The 20,919-nt window shown below is 40.9% G+C and overlaps 1 protein-coding gene across 1 annotated transcript in view; it reads left to right on the forward strand.

Moving 5' to 3' along the window:
• Positions 1-20,919, forward strand: part of FMNL3 (formin like 3) — a 1,635,345-nt gene that overhangs the window by 1,172,192 nt on the left and 442,234 nt on the right. The window contains exon 15 of the mRNA XM_044082195.1: positions 15,528-15,652. Within this exon, the coding sequence (XP_043938130.1) occupies positions 15,528-15,652 (125 nt within the window). The remainder of the gene's footprint in view (positions 1-15,527; positions 15,653-20,919) is intronic.

Raw genomic sequence — 20,919 nt, forward strand, 5'->3', positions numbered from 1 at the left:
TATCTCTAGATTGAATAATAATGATGAGAAATTTGATCAAGACATGGGTAGATTTAAACAAGAACTTGGTTCCAGGGAATATAAAAAGTCAGAAATTGACTATAATATTGGTGAAAGTTTAAAACAAAGACAAGGGAGGGGTAGGGCGTATTTTAATGAACACCCTATACAGAACGATTCTTAGATAGTAGTGTCCCGAGAAGGACATGTACTTTTGTCACTACATTATACGAGTGATGTCTCAGGAATTTTGAATATTGTTAGATCAAACTGGTCCATTTTACATATAGATGATATTAAGAAAGTAGTGGGGGTGCAGCCAAATGTTTTTAAGAATAAGAAGTCATTGAAAAGGCAATTGTGCTACAAAGAGAATAAAAACAAATATGTTGAATTATCAAATATGGGATATGGTACACATAGATGTAATAGCTGTAATTTTTGTACTTTGGTTAATAATTCATCAGTATTTAGACATCCAGTTGGGCGGCCACAGTGGTGCAGTGGTTAGCATTGCCGCCTCACAGCAAGAGGTTCTCCGGTTCGATCCTTGGCTCGGGTGCCTTCTGTGCGGAGTCTGCATGTCCTCCCTGTGGTCGCGTGGGTTTCCTCCGGGTGCTCCGGTTTCCTCCCACATCCCAAAGACATGCTGCCGGTGGATTGGACACTCTAAATTGGCCCTAGGTGTGTGTGTGTGAGTGTGCCTTCTGTGGAAGGTTGGGCACCGGGCTGGCAACTCGACACCGTAAAACTCCACTGCCATTCAATGTGCGGACAAGGTGATCCGCTGTGGCGACCCCTAACTGGGAAAAAGCCGAAAGAAGAAGAAGATTTAGACATCCAGTTACAAATTATGAGTATAGATTTAATTTACGGGCCACTTGTAGAACGAGGAATTTAATTTGTTTAGCTTGTTGCTGTGCTGGTACTTATTTCTATATTGGAAAAACCAATAGGTCCTTGATGGAAAGAATGAGGGAACATTCATATTGTATGAACACAGGGGATCTGCGTAATGCACTAGCCAAGCATTTCATTGAAATGGGAATTTTACATACTTTTGTATTTGTGGTAATAGATTTGATTCAAGTTAATAATAGGGGTGGTGACATATGAAATTTCACTGAAAGTAAGGAATTACATTGGATAATAAATATGCAGGCTGATAAATTTCCAGGCTTGAATGGAAAGGTTTCTATCAAGCCTGTTTTAAAGGTACATGCAGTCTCTCTAAATAGTTTTTAAACCAAGTATTTTTAATGAAGTTCAATTAATGATGTCATTGATTGTTTTACTGGCTTTTGAACCTGTATATAATGTGCTGTTTTTTGTTCATTTTTTGGTCTGAAGAAGCACAATTATATGTGTGAAAGTGCTTACCTATTATTAATTAAATATTTCTACGTGTACTGGCAGTCGTGTATCTGTGCTTTTGTACTTTCAAAATTACAGTTTTACAACAAGGAGAAATGTATATAGTCTAAGTACAACAAATACAGTAATAAGGAATTTAATACACTTGCAGGAAGACAATATTGGATAATGCCTAATAACTACATCAGTACAAATTTAAATATCATTTTTTTTGGAAAAGGAGAGAGGGTAGAGTAGTTACAGAAGATATAAAGCAGAGTTTAAAAGGTAGTTATGAAGAGAAGTAAGTAGAAGCAGCAGGGCACTAGGAAGGGTGTAAGAAGGTTTATTTGAGGACAGAGGCAGGTTTGGATTTTGAGAAAGCGATTTCTTAGGGTATGTTTGAATGTGTTCAGAGAATCAAGAAGTGTGATAGAGGGGGGGGGGTAGGTCATTCCATAGTTTTGCTATGGCATAAGAATATAGATTTTGTCCAGATCCCTTGTTGGGTTTGGCGACACAAAGAAGTTGTCTGTTAGAGGATCTTAAGTCACTGGAGGAGGTGTAGGTTTGTATGATGTCTGCCACTGTGGGGCAGTTTTCAGGATGGAATGCTAATTTATGAGCAGTGGTGAATTGGGTGTACTGAAGGTAATGGGGGAAGTTCAGCCAGTTCAGTATTTGAATGGCATGGCCGTGGTGTGCTCGGTTATGAAGACCGCAGGCGAATTTGGCTATTTTGTAGTAGCATGATTGTAATTTATTACTAAGGAATGTGTTAAGATTTGTGAAAACTGGGGAGCCATAGAGAAGGAGAGATTTTACAAGTCTTAGTCTTGTGGATGAATCTATATATGTAATTTGCCTGTAAAGTCTGCCTAATTTAAAACGTGTTTTTTTATTGCATTGAGTATGTGCTGTTCAAGTGAGAGTTTATTATCTGTGGTGACACCTAGAAGTTTTGCAGAGTACACAACTTCTGTTTCATGTTTTGGGAAAAGATTTTAAAATCCTGAGGTACTGGCTTGGACGAGAAGGTAATTTGTATTTTTTAGGGTTCAGAAGTAATTGTGCATTGTTGAGGCATGTTTCTATTGAAGTGAATGCGTTTTGTGCAATTTTTTTGAAGATATGGGAAATTGCTAGAAGAGGATATGATAGTTGAATCATCTGCTTACTGGATGCTTGAGCTGTGAAGGGAGGGTGTATAGAGATTATAAACACATTGAAAAGTAGTGGTCCAAGAATGGAACCTTGGGGAACCCCTGTATTATTAGTCAGGTAGCCAGACAGAGTATTTTGCCATCTCACAAATTGTTGTCTTTTGTCTAGGCAGTTTTTCAACCAGATAGAGTGTGGGTGGAGCATTCTATTGTTGATTGTTGTTGTAATAACTTGGCATGTGACACTGTGGACAGCTCCAGTAAGACCACTGATGCTAAGAGACCAGCGTCCATAGCTTTATTCACAGTGTCAGAAAAAGAAAGTAGGGCTGTTACTGTGAGCTGGTCAAAAGCCATGTTGGGATGAGGCGAGTAGGTTATTATTAATAAGGTGTTTAAGTAGTTGAGTTTGTACACATTTTTCGAGTATCTTAGATAAAGGTGACAGAATGGAGATTGGACGGTAATTGGATTAATCATTGGTATTACCACCTTTATGAAGTGGAGTTATGATGGATATATTCCAGAGCTGAGAGACTTGATTCAGTGATAGATCTGCTAATTAATATACTAACGAGATAGGCTATGGTCTCTGTGCTGAGTTTATGGTATTCAGAGGGTAGGTTGTCAGCAGAGAGGGCACACGGGTTAAGTTTAGATAATAGCTGTTGTATTAGAGAGGTGGGTACAGCTTTTAAAGAGAATGTGGGAGCCTCTGGGAGGTTGCTATTGTTAATTATGTGAGGAGTGTGGTCTAAGGTGGGTTTCACTTGATTGGGATTTGTAGTGTTAAATGTTATGTTGTCCCTATCTTGCCTTCGTTCTTGCTATTTGGGTTCAGAGCTGATCCTCGGCTCCAACTCGGCCGTATATTATAGCTCGAGGCTAGCCCCTATCCCAACATGCCTAGCGGTAGCTACCCAGATCTCGTTTGCCACTTGCAGCATCGAGATTGCTCATACTGGCTTAGGCTAAGTGTTTTTCTTTACTAATTTCTAACTTGGAAAATATAGTGTTAGTTTTCTGAAATTTAGAGAGTTAGTGTTTTCTACTTAGATTAGCGCATTTTCATACCTTTCTGCTGCTGTTTTTGTGATTATTGTGGCCGTCGTTTTTCTTTAGGCCTTCCTTGTCCTTGTGAACCCTTTTTTATAGTATAGGGTTCTTGTCCTTTCAGCCCCGCATTTTACTTAAAGGGCTTCTTTTTTTCTCTTCTCTCTCTTCTTTACTTTTACAGAAGCAGCTGCTTAAGTTAGCGGCTCTCCTTGGTTGGGGGAGTTAGCCGTTTTTAGTTTAGGCTCTTTCCCTTCCATTCTTCCTCTTCTTTAAAAAAAAAAAAAAAAAAAGTTATAGTTTATAGTATTAGCAGTTTTATTGTTACTGTCTTTTTTCTTGGTGTACTTAGCTGATAGCATGTCTAAGGATTCCAACAGAGAGACAAAACCTTCAGGTTTTAAAAAGTGTGACTCGTGTTGCCAAAAGATGTCCCTTACGGATGGGCACACAAGTTGTGTTTATTGCTTAGGGGCTCTCCACCTGCAGGACTTGTGCTTTATATGTCATGCCTTTAGTTCTTGGGTCCTGCAGGAGAGAAAAAATAAGTTAATTCTGCGAGGCTTATTGAAGAGCCCCTTTGATGCTTTGTCTGAGGTTACTCAGCCAGTCAAAAAACAAGATAAGTCCGTTATGCCATCGTCCTCATCAGCCCCGATTTCGGAGCCATCCAAAGAAAAGAACAAAACTTGGAGTTTGTCTGATCCGAGTGTTGGTTCCGACAAAGCTCCCTCTCCGGTGGCTCCAGCAGTAGTCTCGGAGCCAGTCAGGACTCGCAAGAGAACCAGGTCTACCTCTCTAGAACCGGTGCATTCTGTTCCACAGTCTCTGCTTATACAATCTGTGGCAGGCAGTCATTGGTCTTCCACCCATTCCTCTTGGTTATCCAGGAGTCTTTCGGATGATGATGTGGAGAGGGTGGTGAAGAGGCTTCTCAAGACACCAGCATTAGCTAGATTATCGAGCCCAGCCCAGAAGGAAGTGGTGCTGACAGTCCAACCCACACCATTATCGATTCCTCCTCCGACTCCCTTGAGTTCAGAGCCGGAGTGCATGGAAGTCGTCGTGGAACTGTCAGTTCTGATTACCATCGGTCTTTCAGTTCCGACTACCACTCCGATCTCCTTGTTATCTCAGTCTGTTGAGGGATCTGCGGGTCGATGCTCTCTCGTCGGCTCTAAGGGAGAGAAGTGGCATTGGACCCTTGTCAGACCCCGCTCTCCCTCTCAGCACAGGTGAGCTCGGCTCCTACATCGGCCTCGGAGCCATCGACCTCTGTTTGGAGGAGATCCCCGGTCTCTTCGGAGCCAGGGACTCTTTCGGGCTGGGAACGCAATGCCTTCAAGGTGGAGCATTCTGTTCTCTGAGACTGCTGCACCCTCAGCTCCATTGGCTCCTTCTCCTTCAGTGCCAGTGTCTGCCTCAGAACCCCCCAAGCGTAGGGAACCCATGCTCAAGGATGCCCCATTGGGTGACCCCCACCTCTTTTGAAACCTCCCCAGCGCACCCCTCAGAGGATGTCCTTCGGAAGAAAAAATGCAAGAGGAAGCATTTGGGCTCCCCTGAGTCCCCTCACTTCAGACACGGACTTGGAGGACTCGGAGGGATTCCCCATGGTTCCCCTCTGAGGATGTCTCTCTTTCAGACATCCTGGAAATCCTTAGATGGGTGGCTGGAAATCCCTTGCCCCTTCTGAGGATGGGACTTTGTACCTGACTGCATTTGGTTCCTGACCCTCCACCTCTTGGGTGTTTCCACCTTTTGACCCGCTCCTGGCCCTAATGAGTAGGAAGCCATGGAGCTCTCCAGAGACTATGGAACCAGTTCCGAGGAGGTCCAATAAATTCATAACTGCTCCAGATTATCTTTTTCTATCAAAGGGTGCGCTTGTTGATGCTATGGTGGTAGCAGGAGCCACCAAGAAATAACTAGCAGAATCATCTTCTGTCCATCCGCCGAACCAAGAGTCCCGTATGATGGACAGGTATGGGAAGCGTATGTTTTTTTCTGCGGCCTGTAGCCTTAGGTCGCTGAATTTTTGTCCCACTTTACACGCCTTCAGAGGGATCTCCTAAAGGAGTTTGGAGATAACTACAGGATGCTACAGCTGAAGGAGCTGCGGGCAAGGTGGCTTCACAGCTTGTGACCTTGACTTCTGTAGTTACTTCCATGCGACTGATCTCTTACACAGCAGATGGAGTGAGTAGGGCAACAGGTACAGGAGTTGTCTTGCGTAGGCACTCCTGAATGCGCCTTTGTCAATTTGCAGAGCCCTTCAAGTCCTCCTTTACCAACACCCCCTTTGAAGGCCCATTGCTGTTTGGGCCTCAGGTAGAAGAGACTCTTACCAGGTGTGAATGGGATGGCAAAACTATCTGCCGTGGGAGTATGTTTTTCCGCTCCCTGTAGACCTTACCCCAAAGGTCAGAAGAGTGGGAAGATGTGGTTCCGGAAATCTCAGGGAGTTTCGCCTGACACACATGGAGATTTTTCCCCCAGGGGCAGAGGGGGAAATAATAACGAGAGACCCCAATCTTGAGGCAAGGAGGGTCTGTAGAATCAGGCCTGACAGAGATTTTCTCTGGCAGGCCCTTCCAGTGCTCCTGAAAGGAGGCCCGACTGTCCACCTCTGGAGGCAGTTGAGGGCAGATTATTCTTGTACCCAAAAGCCTGGCAAACAATCATGGAAGATACATGGGTACTATCAGTAATATCCAGGGTTTGCAAGATTCCCTTCTCCCAACCACCCCTTACAAGAAAACAGTCAATCCCAGATGTTCCACCCAGTCTTCGGGATCAAGCAAACCTAGAAGTTCAAAAGTTGCTAGAAAAAAGAGCCATCCAAAAAGTCCCCGCAGATCAAATAGAATCCGGCACTTGTGCAAATGAAAAGACAAGAAGGTGCACCATATGCTGCAAAACGTAAATAAAAATCTTCTCCTTGATGTAGTAAAAACACATTTATTGTATAAAACAATAAAACAGCTGTAAAGTAAGCGCTTTCGCGTTATAACAAACGCTTTATCAGACATAAAAGCACTAAACATAAATCCCATTAAATACATATTCTGATGTCACTTCCCAATTAAAAACAACAAATCAGAGCTCTAATGCTCAAACATATACACCTGACTAATTGAAACAAACAAGCAAGTAAAAACTTGATGACAATTTTAAAAACTAGTCATGTCGGTTAACAATATGAAATTAATGTCGAAGTGGTCTACTTATTAGAAATGGCTTCAACGTCACTCTGTCATTTAGGCCAAACTTATGTGCTTGTAATTTCAATATCCATTTGGCCTCCCTTTCTTCTGTAGTGTTCCTAACATTGCCTAATCTGCTAGTAGTGGATAGTAATTCCAAAACTTGAAACTTAAAGCTATGGGAACAGCCTTTCTCTATGATATGTCTAGCTAGGGCATTGGTGGTATTGGCCTTGTTGACAGCATATAGGTGTTCCCTTATGCGTTCCCTTAACGATCTTGTTGTCATACCTACGTAGAAAATACTGCAGGTTTGACAAATGGCAACATAAACCAGGTTGATGGATCTACAATCCGCATATTGCCTGAACGTGTAAAAACGTCTTGTTGCAGGATGAACAAAACTATCAGAGCAAGATATATATTTGCACTGATTGCATGTTTTGCAACTGAACGTGCCTGTTCTGTGTAAATTTCTAGTTGTCTGGCGGGCTCTATCATAGCAAAGTAACCTTTTGAGAGACAGCATATTTCTGTATGCTACTCTAGGTCTCTCATCAACCAAGCTCTTTATCCGTTCATCAACCATTAGTAGCCTCCAATTTCTGTTAAGGACATCCATCACATGATGGTTCCTGTTGGTGAAGGGAATAACTATCCTATTCGTAGTTGTTGAATTACTGACTTTTCTAGTAGATTCATGAGGATGTATTCTATTTATCAATGGTGCCCCTATGTTCTCCCTGTAAAGGTCACCTCTTGCAATTTCTGCATGTACATGTGTCTGGTTGTAACCCGTAGATATAAAATTCCTAGCTAGTACTGATTTATGATGGTCAAAAACACTGTCTTGAGATGTCAACTTAGATACCCTTAATGTTTGGTTCCTCACTAAATTCCGGTGTACATGCCTGGGATGCATGCTGGCCCGATGAAGGAGATTATTCCTCCAACATGGTTTCCTGAAAAGCTCCGTTTCAAAGCTGGTAGCTCCCTTACTGATCTTAACATCCAAAAACTCAATGGCATCAATAGAATAGTTGCATTCAAAACATAAAAAATCAGTTGTCTCATTTAAGTAATTCACAAAGCTTAGCAATTGCTCAATGGTGCCTTCCCAAAGCAAAAAAACATCATCTACAAACCTATTGTAGTATCTGAGATGTTTATTATGGTCAAGGCTAGTATTCAAAACATATTGGTCTTCCCATTGTGCCAATACCAAGTTGGCATAGGCATTGGCACACGGGGTGCCCATCGCCACCCCTTTCGTTTGTAAATAATATTTGTCTTCATAACAAAGAACATTGTTCTCAAGAACAATTTCAAGGAGTGACATACACTTATTGATGATGTTGATAGATGTTTTTTTCTTGGTTAAAAATGCTCGAACATGTTCCATGCCAACATCGTTGGGTATTGATGTAAACAACGACTTCACATCCAGTGTAACTAGAAGACTAAGGATGTTAAAAGGAGAAGATTTGCCATGAATAGCTAACTTCTCCAAAAAATGTGGTGTATCACTAAGAACATGTTGCACCTCTGAGACAAAGGGTTTAAGCAATTTATCTAAGTAGATGGATGAGGGTTCTGTCAACCATCCGCGACTAGATACAATAGGTCTTAAAGACGGATTCTTCACATCTTTGTGAATCTTTGGGAGGCCCCTGAAAGAGGGAACAAGGGGCTTATCAACTAGTAAATACAAATAAAGCTCATTATCTATGACCATAGTTAACAGTAAATCATATAAACCAGCATGTACTTTTCTGATTAAATAATTTAAAATACAATTAGAAATAGGGAGATATGTCTCCCTGTCAGCCAACATAGAAAACATTTTATCTAAATAAATCGATTTATCAAGGATCACAATGTTTTTCCGCTCCCTTCCAAACAATCATGGAAGATACATGGGTACTATCAGTAATATCCAGGGTTTGCAAAATTCCCTTCTCCCAACCACCCCTTACAAGAAAACAGTCAATCCCAGATGTTCCACCCAGTCTTCGGGATCAAGCAAACCTAGAAGTTCAAAAGTTGCTAGAAAAAAGAGCCATCAAAAAAGTCCCCGCAGATCAAATAGAATCCGGCACTTACTCAAGGTTCTTTTTAGTTCCAAAAAAGATAGGGAACTGGAGGCGCATTTTGGGTCTCAGTAAACTGAACAAATCAGTCAAGAGAACAAAGTTCCGGATGGTAAGACTGCAGTCCATTCTTCCCTTTTTGGGTCAGGGCAATTGGATGTGCTCTGTTGATCTCAAGGATGCGTACTACCACATAAAAATGGACAGGCGATTCAGGAGGTATCTATGCTTCCGGCTGGGAGCAAGTCATTACCAGTTCAGAGTTTTGCTCTTTGTTCTCACCACAGCCCCCAGGGTGTTCAAATGCACGGCAGTAGTCACGGCTCACCTAAGGTGTCTAGGATTCTGGGTGTTTCCATATCTAGACGACTGGCTCTGTACTGCCACCACCAAGCATCAACTGATCGAGGCATGGGACTCCACTATTCACACTTGTACACAACTAGGCATCACCATAAACTACGAAAAGTCTGCATTGTTGCCTTGTCAGTATATTACATTTATAGGGGCAGATTTAGACAAAAGAGCCATGATAGCAAAACTGCCTCAAGAAAGGGTGTTAACCATTTGTCAAGTTTCAGTCCTCATGGCAAACAAGAGTCCAGGCAAGGTTTGTCCTCAAAGTCTTAAGTTCGATGGCTGCAGCAATTACTCTGGTACCTATGGCACGCTTCCACATGATAATTCTGCAGCGTCTCCTTTTTTCTCAGTGATCTTTCCAGGATTTACCAATGTCACATCAGATTTGGATCACGGAGTCTTGCAAGAAGTACTTAGCATGGTGGCTTCACTCCCCTCTGATCTCAATGGGCAGACCATTTCTAAGCCCCCAACCCTTAGCCACAGTGACCATGGATGCTTCCCAAATAGGGTAAGGAGGGCATTATCTGGGACAGACTGTTCAAGGGACTTGGCAGGAACACAAGTACCACTTGCACATCAATGTCCTAAAGATTAGAGCGGTGCTATTGGCATTGCAATCACTTCAAGACTCTCTACCTACAGGGACTATAGCAATTCAGACTGACAATATGTCGGTGGTATGGTACATCAACAAACAGGGTGGAACTAGGTCTTATCCCTTGTGTTGAGAGGCTCTACGAGTATGGCAATGGGCAATGTCTTCCCAATGCTTTCTGGTTGCAATGCACATCCCGGGGAAAACCAGTGTGATAGCGGACAAGCTCAGCAGGGCTATTCTGATGCCTCACAAGTGGTCCCTGAAACAGGAGGTTGCGGACTTGATTTTTTGCAAATGGGGCCAACCATGCTGCAATCTGTTTGCCCCCCTCAACAACAAATGCAGCAGTTACTTTGCCCTAGTCCCACCACCGGGACAGTCATCTAGGGAAGCACTTGTTCACGATTGGCCCCCGGGACTGCTTTACGCCTTTCCACCATTTCCCCTGATCCCCAAGGTTCTTCAGAAATCAGTTGTTGGGTTACAAGTTAATCCTCATTGCCCCTTACTGGCTTTGTCAGATATGGTTCCCATTCCTTTGGCCTCATCTGCAGGGGGAGCCTTCGATCCTGGACCCAGTTCCAGATCTCCTGATGCATTAGTCTGGTAATCTCCATCCTTCCATTCAAACTCTCAATCTGACAGCTTGGTTTCTCCACTTCCGGTCTTAGCCAGGCTTCTTGATGTTTCTCCGGCAGTTCAACACATTTTGATTTCCTCTCATAAGCCCACTACAAGGAAACTTTATGCTAGTAAATGGAAGAGGTTCTCTTGTTGGGTAAACAAAAACAAGACTGATCTGTTTACTGCACCCATTTCAAAGATTCTCGAATTTCTTACTGAAACCTTTGAGCAAGGAGTAGCGGCAGCTACTATCCAGGTTCAGATGGCTGCCATTTCTAATTTCCATGTGAGAGAAATGGCCTCCAACATTATGTCCCATAGCGTATGTAAAGCATTCCTAAAAGGTACTACTCTTTAAGACCTCCAATAACAGAACCCCCCCCCCTCCCCGGATCTAAATTTAGCGTTAGAGGCTCTGATTCTTCTTCCCTTTGAGCCATCTGCTTCTTGTCCACTGAAATTTCTGTCATGGAAGACCCTTTTCTTAACCACCATTACCTCAGCCAAGAGGGCTTCAGAATTACAGGCCTTATCTGTTAGTCCCCTGTACTTGATTTTCCACAAAGACAGAGTTTTTCTTAGAACCAACCCCTCTTTCTTGCCTAAGGTCTCCTCAGAGTACAATTTGAATCAATCCACAGAGCTTCCTGTATTCTTCCCCAATCATGGCAACAAGGCAGAGTATAAGCTCCATCAATTGGGCGTTCATAGACAGTTACGTTTTTATTTACACAGGATCAAGGATTTCAGAAAATCTGACCAACTGTTCATATCCTTTGCAGAGAACAAGAAAGGTTGCTCAATTTCAAAAGTGCCTAAGTGGCTTTAAGACACTATAATCTACATATACAGTTTGCCCAATAAAAAACTTCCAGGGAAAATTAAAGGACACTCAACTAGGGTCTTGGCTACCTCTGTTGCTTTTCAAGCCAGACTGCCTCTGGATTTGATCTGTGCAACAGCTACATGGGCTAATCCTCATGCCTTTATCACTCATCACAAAGTAGATGTGGCTTCCCAGAACAGGGCATCCTTTGGCTCCACGGTCCTGAAAAGTTTTTTCTAGTGAGCCACCCAAGAGATAGGTGCTGGGGACGCGGTCTCAAATAGCAAGAATGAAGGCAAGATTTTGGATAACATAACATAAAGAAGTTATGTACTCACCATAACGTTCCATGTTTGTTGTCCTTCATCTAACCTTCCTTCTTGCATCCCACCCTCCTTCCCCCTTCCTGGAGGATTGAGGGGAATTCCTTTTATTGGTTACATTGGCTGAGTTTCCTTTGTACCATACCATTTGGTTAGTCCTAGTCTCCCCTTCCTTCTTTTGCTGATTGTTTACACCTTTATATACAGGTGTTCTCTTGTATGTAGATGTAGAGTAAATTTTTCTTCCTGCATAGTCTAGTGCTGGGTTTTCACAAACGAGATCTGGGTAACTACTGCTTGGCATGTTGGGATATGGGCTAGCCTCGAGACAGTAAAAGCTCTCGAGCTATAGTATACGGCCGAGTCAGAGACGAGGATTGGCTCAGAACCCAAATAGCAAGAAGGAAGGTGAGATGAAGGACAACAAACATGGAACGTTATGGTGAGTACATAACTTCTTGTTTTTAGAGTTTGAGTTGCTGTTTATAGCTGGTGAGGGTTGTTTTACAAGTTTAAGAATGGTCTCAATAAAGTGGGAGTCAAAAATGTGAACTATATGTTGTGGGTCCTTATCTAGAAAAGGAGATGGGTTTTGAGGAGTACCTGGATTTAGGAGCTTGGAAACAGATTTCCACAAATTTTTAGGGTTATGTTTATGGCTAGAGAGTTGTTAAGAGAAGTAGAGTTTTTTTTAGCTTTATTTTGGAGTTGTCTATAGATAGTTTCATAAACTTGGTTTTTGTTCTTGTGCCATTCTTTCCAGGCTAAGTCTCTGGAGAGAAGTACGTTTTTGGTTGAATTTGTAAGCCATGGAGCTTGGTTACATTTTGTCCTTTTGTAGCGAATAGGGTCTAGAGAATTTAGAGTATCGAGGAAGACTTTAGAAAAGTAGTTTACAAGCTTCTCCAAAAGATAGAAATTTGAGTGGAGTCCAGTTTAGGGCTTTTAATGAGTCTACTAAAGCAGATTGAGAAAAAGTTGTTTCTGGACATACGGTAAGAATGGGGTTTAAGAATACGAGTGTGAGATCTATAGGTGAAGGCAGGTGAGTAATTACTTAAGGTGTCAGGGAGGGTGTTAGTATTAGAGTATTTGTGAGGGTCTGAAACTAAGATTCAATCCAAAATGGATCCTTGTTGTTTTTTAAGCACACTGGTGGGGGTGTTTATAAGATGGCTATATCTATACAAGTTAATGCTATTCTCAGGGGAGTTGGAAGATACATTTTGCCAATTAGTATTAGCATCACCAAGAATGATGGTTTCTTGTGATATGTTGTGGGTAGTCCAGGATAGAAAATCTTCCAGAGTAGGGATGTTATGGCCAGGGGGAATGTATAGAACTGCTATGACTAGTTGTTTGGTTTTCTTTATCTTTAGTGATGATTAGAGCAGTTCCATGTTACCGAAAGAGGGGGACAGGTTTGGGGGTAGGGTGTTATGGTTAAGGAGCTATGATAGACTAGAGCCACTCCACCTCTTTTCTTTTCTAATCTATCATGGCGAAGTATATTATAGCCGGGGGGAAGAATCCAACCAGGAATTTAGATAGACTCTATCCCGTACATTGAAAAAGAATAAAAATTGACATCAGATAAAGAAGTTATGTACTTAACATAATGTTCCATTTCTGTTGTCCACTTTCATTCTTCCTCAACTCCCCACCCTCCATCAACTCCATTTATCACAAGTGAATTCTAGCGGAATGAGATTGTTGGGGCACCACATGTCCCATATGTTGAACTCAGATTATGACAATTCTTTATGGTCTTCATGTCAAGCTGTAGACAAGATCTGAGGGATATTAGGGGTGGTGCATTATAGGTGGTGCATTATAGGTAGGGAAGGAGCTCGAGAGTTTGGCAGTGACCAAGAGCTAGAATAACTGCCGAGTTGGATCAGAGTACTGGATCCGATCACATACGTAGAGGAAGACTGAAAATGGACATCACAGATGGAATGTTATGGTAAGTACATAATTTCTTTTTATTTTGTATGAGAACTACAGAGTGGCCGTCATCTGTATCAGGTGATGAATGAACCAAATCATTGCTGGTGTTGTGAAATGCTAACATATCTCATCCACCGAAAGACTGCTGTGATTTTCTTTAAATATGTAACATTGTTTTGTGAACTGTCTATAGACCTGTCTAGTCACTTGTTTAAGAAACAGTTAAATACATTAAATTATAGACCAACCCACTCATGCAGTTATAACCAAAAGTTAAGTAAGTAAACAGTAAAATAAGTTGACTAATCGGAGTAAGATGGCGGTCATCTGAGTGAGATAGACTTGTATCATGAATGTTGGGATTCTCAATAGTAGTGAAGCTATTACTGGTTATATTACATTTTACTGTTCATCAGACCTGGAAGGAGGATGCCTGCATGTTGTTGATCAGCAGCACTACAATTGCACTTTCAGGTTCTTGCTCTAGTGTTTTTATGTCTCTCTGACTCCTGTCTTCCTCCCCGTCCATTGTAGTGCTCTTTCATTCCTGCTTGCTTCTCTGCATGCAGAGATGCTAGAGCAGGGAGACCATATACGGGAATTACAGCTATATACCATGGTTAGAATTTTTTATGATGCTAGCTCCCTTCCTTTGTTGTTTGGCGGAAGAACTGCAGTGTCTGCTTGTACCCATCTGCTGTACTTTATTAGGGTACACTGCAGTCACTTTTGCTGGGATTATGTCCTCAAATACTACCTTTGTACATGGATTCTACGTCATTGTCTTCCCCTAAGTGGTGCTGTCCCTGGGAAGGGATTGCCAGGATCAGCCCCTTACTCCATCATTCCTCAGCTAGCTCCTCCAGGGCCTTGGCTGCCAATCAAGTCCAGGTTACCTAGGATGAAGTCAATGATCCATTTGCCTGACATGGAGCTGTTCAAGCACTGTTGAACATATTGGTAGTACAGAAGAGTTATAGTTACTTAGCAAAATGATTCTAATAATTAAATGTTTTTCTCTGCTGCAACAGGGTAGCTGGTTGTTTAGTTTATTTCTCTCAGTTTTGATTTTATTGTAAAACTGAGTATTCTGTTGCAGTGCAAGTCACTGTTTGCATCAAGAGTATATTCAGCATTAGATATCCACAATTAGTGAAGAAAAACACAGTATGACAGCATGTCTTTTATGCTAATACTTTGCACACATCTGCTGTTGTATCGTAAAGGTGCAAATGAATTTATGAAGAAGCTGTAAAAAAATATCTGAGTTAAACAAGAAAAAAACTTAAAGGCTGACACTATGCATTTGAATTTATGCCAGGTCTTGTGCTGAGATGCTGTACAGCCTAAATTTATATATTTCGTTTTCCTCATTAAAAGATATTGGGTAAAGTTTCAATATTTTTGTTTTAATTGCTGGTTTGTTTGGTTTTGCAAAAGTGTTCTGTTATGCTTTTTCTATATTTTTGTTGTACTTGCACATTATTGAGTTGCAATTGTGGGTGCATGCAGTACCTCTCAGCTGTCAGAATTTTGTAGAATACCCAGAGTTTTGGCTCATGTTTTTGGTCAGTTCTTTATATAATTTGTGGTTTTCTGGCAAATCACTGAGGATTAAAGCCACTAATTAATATACATTTGAATTTCAGACTTCATAGTCTGCAGAAAATACAAGCTAATTCAAAACCTGTTATTTTAGCAACTTTATAACATAAAATGTAATATTTAAAATCTGTCTGTGGTTTTATGCCTTTCTTCCCCCATTATTTTTGGCTTTGTAAAGAATTCTTGCGCTAAGAGGTTGAGAGGTATGGGTGCCTGGAATTTCAAATTTTGTGTTGGAAATTGACTTGCCAATGAGCTTCTGCTTTGGGGTTTGGATATGGCTGCATATGATTTACAGTTTATATAATCTGTACAGATGTATGCATTTGGTTTCAGTTGTCAGTAAATGTGGTTTGTATGTTTCTTTTTCCAGCAATTCGAATCAAGAAGCCAATTAAAACTAAGTTCCGGCTTCCTGTATTCAACTGGACAGCCCTAAAGCCCAATCAGATTAATGGCACTGTCTTCAGTGAACTTGATGACGAAAGGATACTGGAGGTATGGACATTTTGAATTTCAGAGTTATGTCATAAATTAATTCTTTAGGCTTACTGGCTGCCTTTCTGTTCTGCAACCTAGTAAGCCAATGAATTTATCCAGTGTTTTAGAATTATATTATTGGTCGAGAGACCAGTAAACAAAACAATGTTTTTATCATTTATAGCCAAAATGTTCCAGGTATCGAAAAAATCCTTCAATATGGTATCCAAAGTAGAGTGTTAGGATTATTTTTTTATATTGTTTTATTAGGATAAGCTTCTCATTGATAGCTGCCTCTGGTTCTACTTTATGGACTTCACAGTCTGTCTTCCAGCTCCCTTGATGACTGTTGCTTTCTCCCCATGTTGCCTGTCACTCAACCATATGATGTCTCACTGTTTGGTCGGAGTATCTGAGGTGGATACTGGGAAAGATTTGACACACCTCAGTTTTGTTACACTTCTCCTGTGAGCTAACAGAAAAAGGCAGAGAGCAAACTCTTTAGGAAGAGAAATGTCATCTTTATTTTTTCTTTTTTTGGCTTGTTTTTTGTCCTTTTGTATGTACAATTGTGCTGTAGTCTGCCTTGAGCATACTTGGCTATGCTGTATGATGCATCCTTAAAGATTTTGAATTTTTGGAATGCTTCAGTTTTGCTTCTCATCTGCCAGTAAGCAACAGGATGGTAGATTCTGCTCCCTGCCATCCAGCTGGAGATGGAACAGTGTCAATTTATCATCTTCCCCATATAATCATAGGTGTGTCATTGAATCTGGGGTACCAGTGGACTGGCTGTTTTACAATAATTAAGCAAAGGAGTTGACATATTTTCGAAAAAATGGTGAATCTTTTGTCATGATTGCAGCTGGTGGCTCCATAGCTTAGAGATACAAAGCCTCGACTCCACCCTAAACAACCCGGTTTCAAATAGCAAGCTGGATGCTGCAGGAACCAGCTTTGGGGAGGGGGTAATTGAAGTAAATAAAAAGCAGTGACTTTTCCATCCTGGGGAAAAGTGCCCAAGTTCCATAAGTTTGGGGGGGTGGGGGTCAAAAAGGAAAGATGCAAAGCCTGTGCCTCTCTGCCAGTAGTCAGTCCTGGGGAGTTTCTGGTTGTGACACATGTTATCAGTGCAGCCACATTGTTTATACAGGAGGAGATTGAATGAGACTGGGTCAGAGTCTTAGCATCCCCTCATGTACCATGCATGGGATCAAGACCCCTTAACCTGAAAGCACATCAGTCAGCTGAATGGGCCTTCACTCCCTCCCTCCCCTTCCTCATAGAGGTGCCTTCACAAGATTTCTTCATGCTGGCTCTTTGATTTTTTTAAAATCAGTTAGCCAGACACTGTATATCACAAGTGTCAGAGGTGGTTCCTGCTAAAAGATGGAAGCTTCCTTCCCAGAAGGACTCACAGATGGAAGAATTGGATTATGTTAACCAAATGTCTCCTATTATGTCTGCAGTCTGACTGATGACACCTTATCCTCTGGGATACCCTGTCCTGTGCCTTGCCACCTGCGGATACCCTGTCCCCTCTGCCTTGCCACTTGAAGATGTTTGGTTTGAAGATACCCTTCATATTATGAAAGATATTTTCAGATGGAGAGCAGTAGATTTTTCTCGGGCACCGATCTGATACAGAAGTTATCTGGTCCTCCTAGAAACAAAACCTGTAGCCATTTGTCCTGCACTAGAAGCCCTGGATGATGCATTTTTAATTTACCTCTTTCCCATCTGACTTCCAGCCCCCTTGTCTGAGGAGGATAGACTGATTTTATAAGGTCCATGAATACACAAGCATCTATAGAAGAGCCCAGTTGCTAATCCAGCAGTTATGTCTATGAATTCTAGCACGGGGTCAAATGTGGCTGTATTCAGGGATTTCCTATCCCTTAAAGAAGTAGAGTAAACTTGTCCATTTTGGGGGAAAAGATGAAACCTCTGTACCCAGGCTGTTATGGCTCACAGCTGCCAGTCTCGCGTTAAAGTATGAGGAATCCCTCTCTGGCCTGTTGAGACAGAACACAGAGTAGATTTGAGTATAAGGACTTGAAATGAGTGAGGCTTGAATTATATAGCCATGCTGCTCTGGTTTCCATGCAGTCCATCAAATATGGATATGATGCAGTTGATGCATCCTGCAGGGCAGCTGCAATAGGGTCACTGGTTAGGAGATAAACAGCTAGTTGGGAGCAGAAGAGCATCAAAGAAAATCCCTTGTTTAAGTAAGATCGAATTTATAGATGTTACAGAGATGATCTTTTCTTTGTGCGGAATGGTTCCTGCTATGAATACCTCACATTTGTAGCTTCGCTGAGCCTTGGCACTGATTTTCTTAAATTTACTAGGAGAGAATTTGGTAGCAACATTAATTTTTTGGACATCAACATTAGTTTGGATATCGAGAATCTTTGTTTTGAAAGTATAATTTTTAGGAAACAATCATTTGTTAACCAGTATTTGCATAAAAACAGTTCACATCCTATGCATGTCAAAGGGAATAGTCAAAGGTCAGTTAGTTCGTTTAAGCAGGCTCACTAGTAACGATACAATTTACAAGAGAGCGAGTATGATTTTACGTTATTTTTTTTTGTTGTTGTTGAAAGGGCTATAGTTCCAATTGGCTAAATGCAATCAGTGCTGAAGTGTCATTGCTCAGAAAAGGGAAAGCTCGGCCAATCCTGAGCATCTGTGGTTTAGACCACTCATTAGTCCTACATTGCAACCAGGAAGTTGGTAGGATCAATCAGATTCCTTATAGGCTAGTGATCCCCGCTCCTATTATAAATTATATATTCATCATTAAAGATATTATTATTATAGAAAATTGGAAAATCATAATGGGAAATACTGACCTAGTAAATTGTCGGAACCAGGCCGTTATTCACTTATAAGAAAGTGAACAATATCAAGTCCATTCTAGAAGAGAAACCATCTCAAGGAACACAGAGTAGTTTTGTGTTTGGTACATATTGTTGTGGGGCTTGTAATCAGTGTCTGCTAGTGTGTAACAGTAGCAACATTTATTTACCGAATTTATATTGTAACATCTGGGCAAGGCTAGACATATAAATCAACTTTTGAAATTTACATTGCGACTTGTCAATCCTGCACTGCTTTTTAAGTGGGTAAGACAAGTCAACAGTTAAAGAAAATAATATAGGAACACTTACAGGCTATTCACATAAAGGATCTCAATTACTCATTAGCTAAGCACAGTTTTAGTGTACAAAGATTTTAAAAAGTTTGTTTCATGTGATTGATAGCATAGTTTTTGCAGATTTTTGTGGTGGTGATGAAAATCTTTTAGAACGTAGAAAAACACTTTGGCGGGTTAGGCTCAGAGCAGATCGTGCTCCAGGTCTCAATGACATTGTGAATTTAGTGTTCTTTTTTTTTTTTAAAGAAGAACAAGTTGAAACATAGTAAAAGAATGTGGTGCCAGTTAATTTTATAATTGTTTTATTTATAAAATTATTAATATATTTGATTTAAGTGTTGGATTATGTAAGGAGCTGAACATTTTACTATCGACCAATTGGAGTGAGGGCTTTGTTTGAGGTTTAATTTTGATTGGTTAATTGATGGTATGTGGAATCATTTAAATGTTTAGTGAATTGTATGGAGTTTTTTTAAGTCTGATGAAGTTCTGAGTGTAATATGGTACAGAATGAAAGTGCTTACTTTTAAAATGTTTCACATTTCAGCCATTTGGATGTGTGGATCTATGTCTTTTGTTTGTTTTGTTTTATAGTCAACTATGCTGTGCTTGTGTTTTTTGGTTAGGAGATATGCCTCACTTAGGACTGAGTCCCTAACAGAGTATGTCAAAGTATAGCTGTTTGATATCTGATTGGATAATGGGAAATACATTCATTTTGTTGAAAAACTCAAAATATCGAAAACTAAAATGTTGAAAACTCAATGTTGAAAATGGGAATGTGCGCTGTCCCCACTGTTCTGCGATCCCGGAGTCACTATATATAATTTGCAGGGGTGTGGGGAGAACAAGACTGCTTGAACCCACACCACCATATTGGATTGTTTTTTTTTAACATTTTTGGTTTCAGTATTTTGAGTTTTTCAAGCAAATGAATATATTTTGAATAATGATTTTCTCTATGGCCTGCCAGCAGAAAGTGTCTAAGAAAGTGAATAAAAAAAGTGTGAAACTATACAATTGGTTAAATGTTATTTCATTCTCCATTCAAGTTATATCATAAATTCTGAAAATAAAGACTGGCCCTTATACCATATATAGGAGATGACTAAACCACAAAAAGGAAAGATAGGCTACTACAGCAAAAAAAAAAAAGGGGGGGGGGGGTGGCAGGCTGACCAGAAGGGAGAGCCTGTAGGGCCTCAGTGCCATGACAGAGAGGGAGCAGCTATAACTCAGCAATGGTTACTTCTCTCCCCAGCCTCAAAACTTTACTCCAACCCAATCCTCTCCCTGCACCCCTTCTATGTTTCCAACTTATTCAAGGATAGAAGGCTAGCTGTTTTTTTATAGATTCATAGGTTGGTACTAGGCTATCGGCCCTAGGTCCTATACAAGCCTAGCCATAACAATTTTTTTATGAAACAAGGGGAGGCTATATCACAGGGTAGGTCCATCCTGAATAAAATAAAGCAGGGCTATGGTGTACATTTCAAGAAGAAGAAAAAAATTCCACTTGTTGCAGAGTACCAGCAACACCTTATGCCTCTACAGACAAAGTCTGTTATCCCAGGGTGTCATAGAAAAGGCTGTAGAAAAAGAATAGGAGAATGGATTGTACCCAGGCTGACCCTGAAATTGGTCAGTATTGATCAGTGCAGTACCCTGGTAAACAAGTATAAATAAATTGAAGTACTATAAACTGTTTATTGTTGTAATATAAATAAACGAAGTAGTATAGATTTATAGTTGTAATAGAAGATGTGACTTGGTCAGATTTCTGCTATGGCTGCTGTATGATCAGATGTGTGTCCGCAGGACTTGAAGTCTGTTCTGTAAAAGTTACTCAAATTTGCAGTTTGCCCAATAGAAAAAAAGAGAAATGTAAAACAGTATACAAAAAAATAATGTAAAAAAAAGTGGCAGGGGAAGGATAGCTGAAAGTAGACCAAAAGATAGGGATGTGGTGTGAAACTAGAAAGAGCAGGGAGAACTAGTGTTATTGGCGATGTGGAAATGGAAAGATCTGTAATAAGCAGTAAGAGAAGCTTCTGATCCAGAGGAAAAAATAGAGGCGGTACTATGCTGATTAAATGACCCTGCCACAGTTGTACAGAAT

Source organism: Protopterus annectens, chromosome 9.part0 (assembly GCF_019279795.1).
Source record: "Protopterus annectens isolate FY-2018-M chromosome 9.part0, PAN1.0, whole genome shotgun sequence".
NCBI classification, from domain to species: domain Eukaryota; kingdom Metazoa; phylum Chordata; order Ceratodontiformes; family Protopteridae; genus Protopterus; species Protopterus annectens.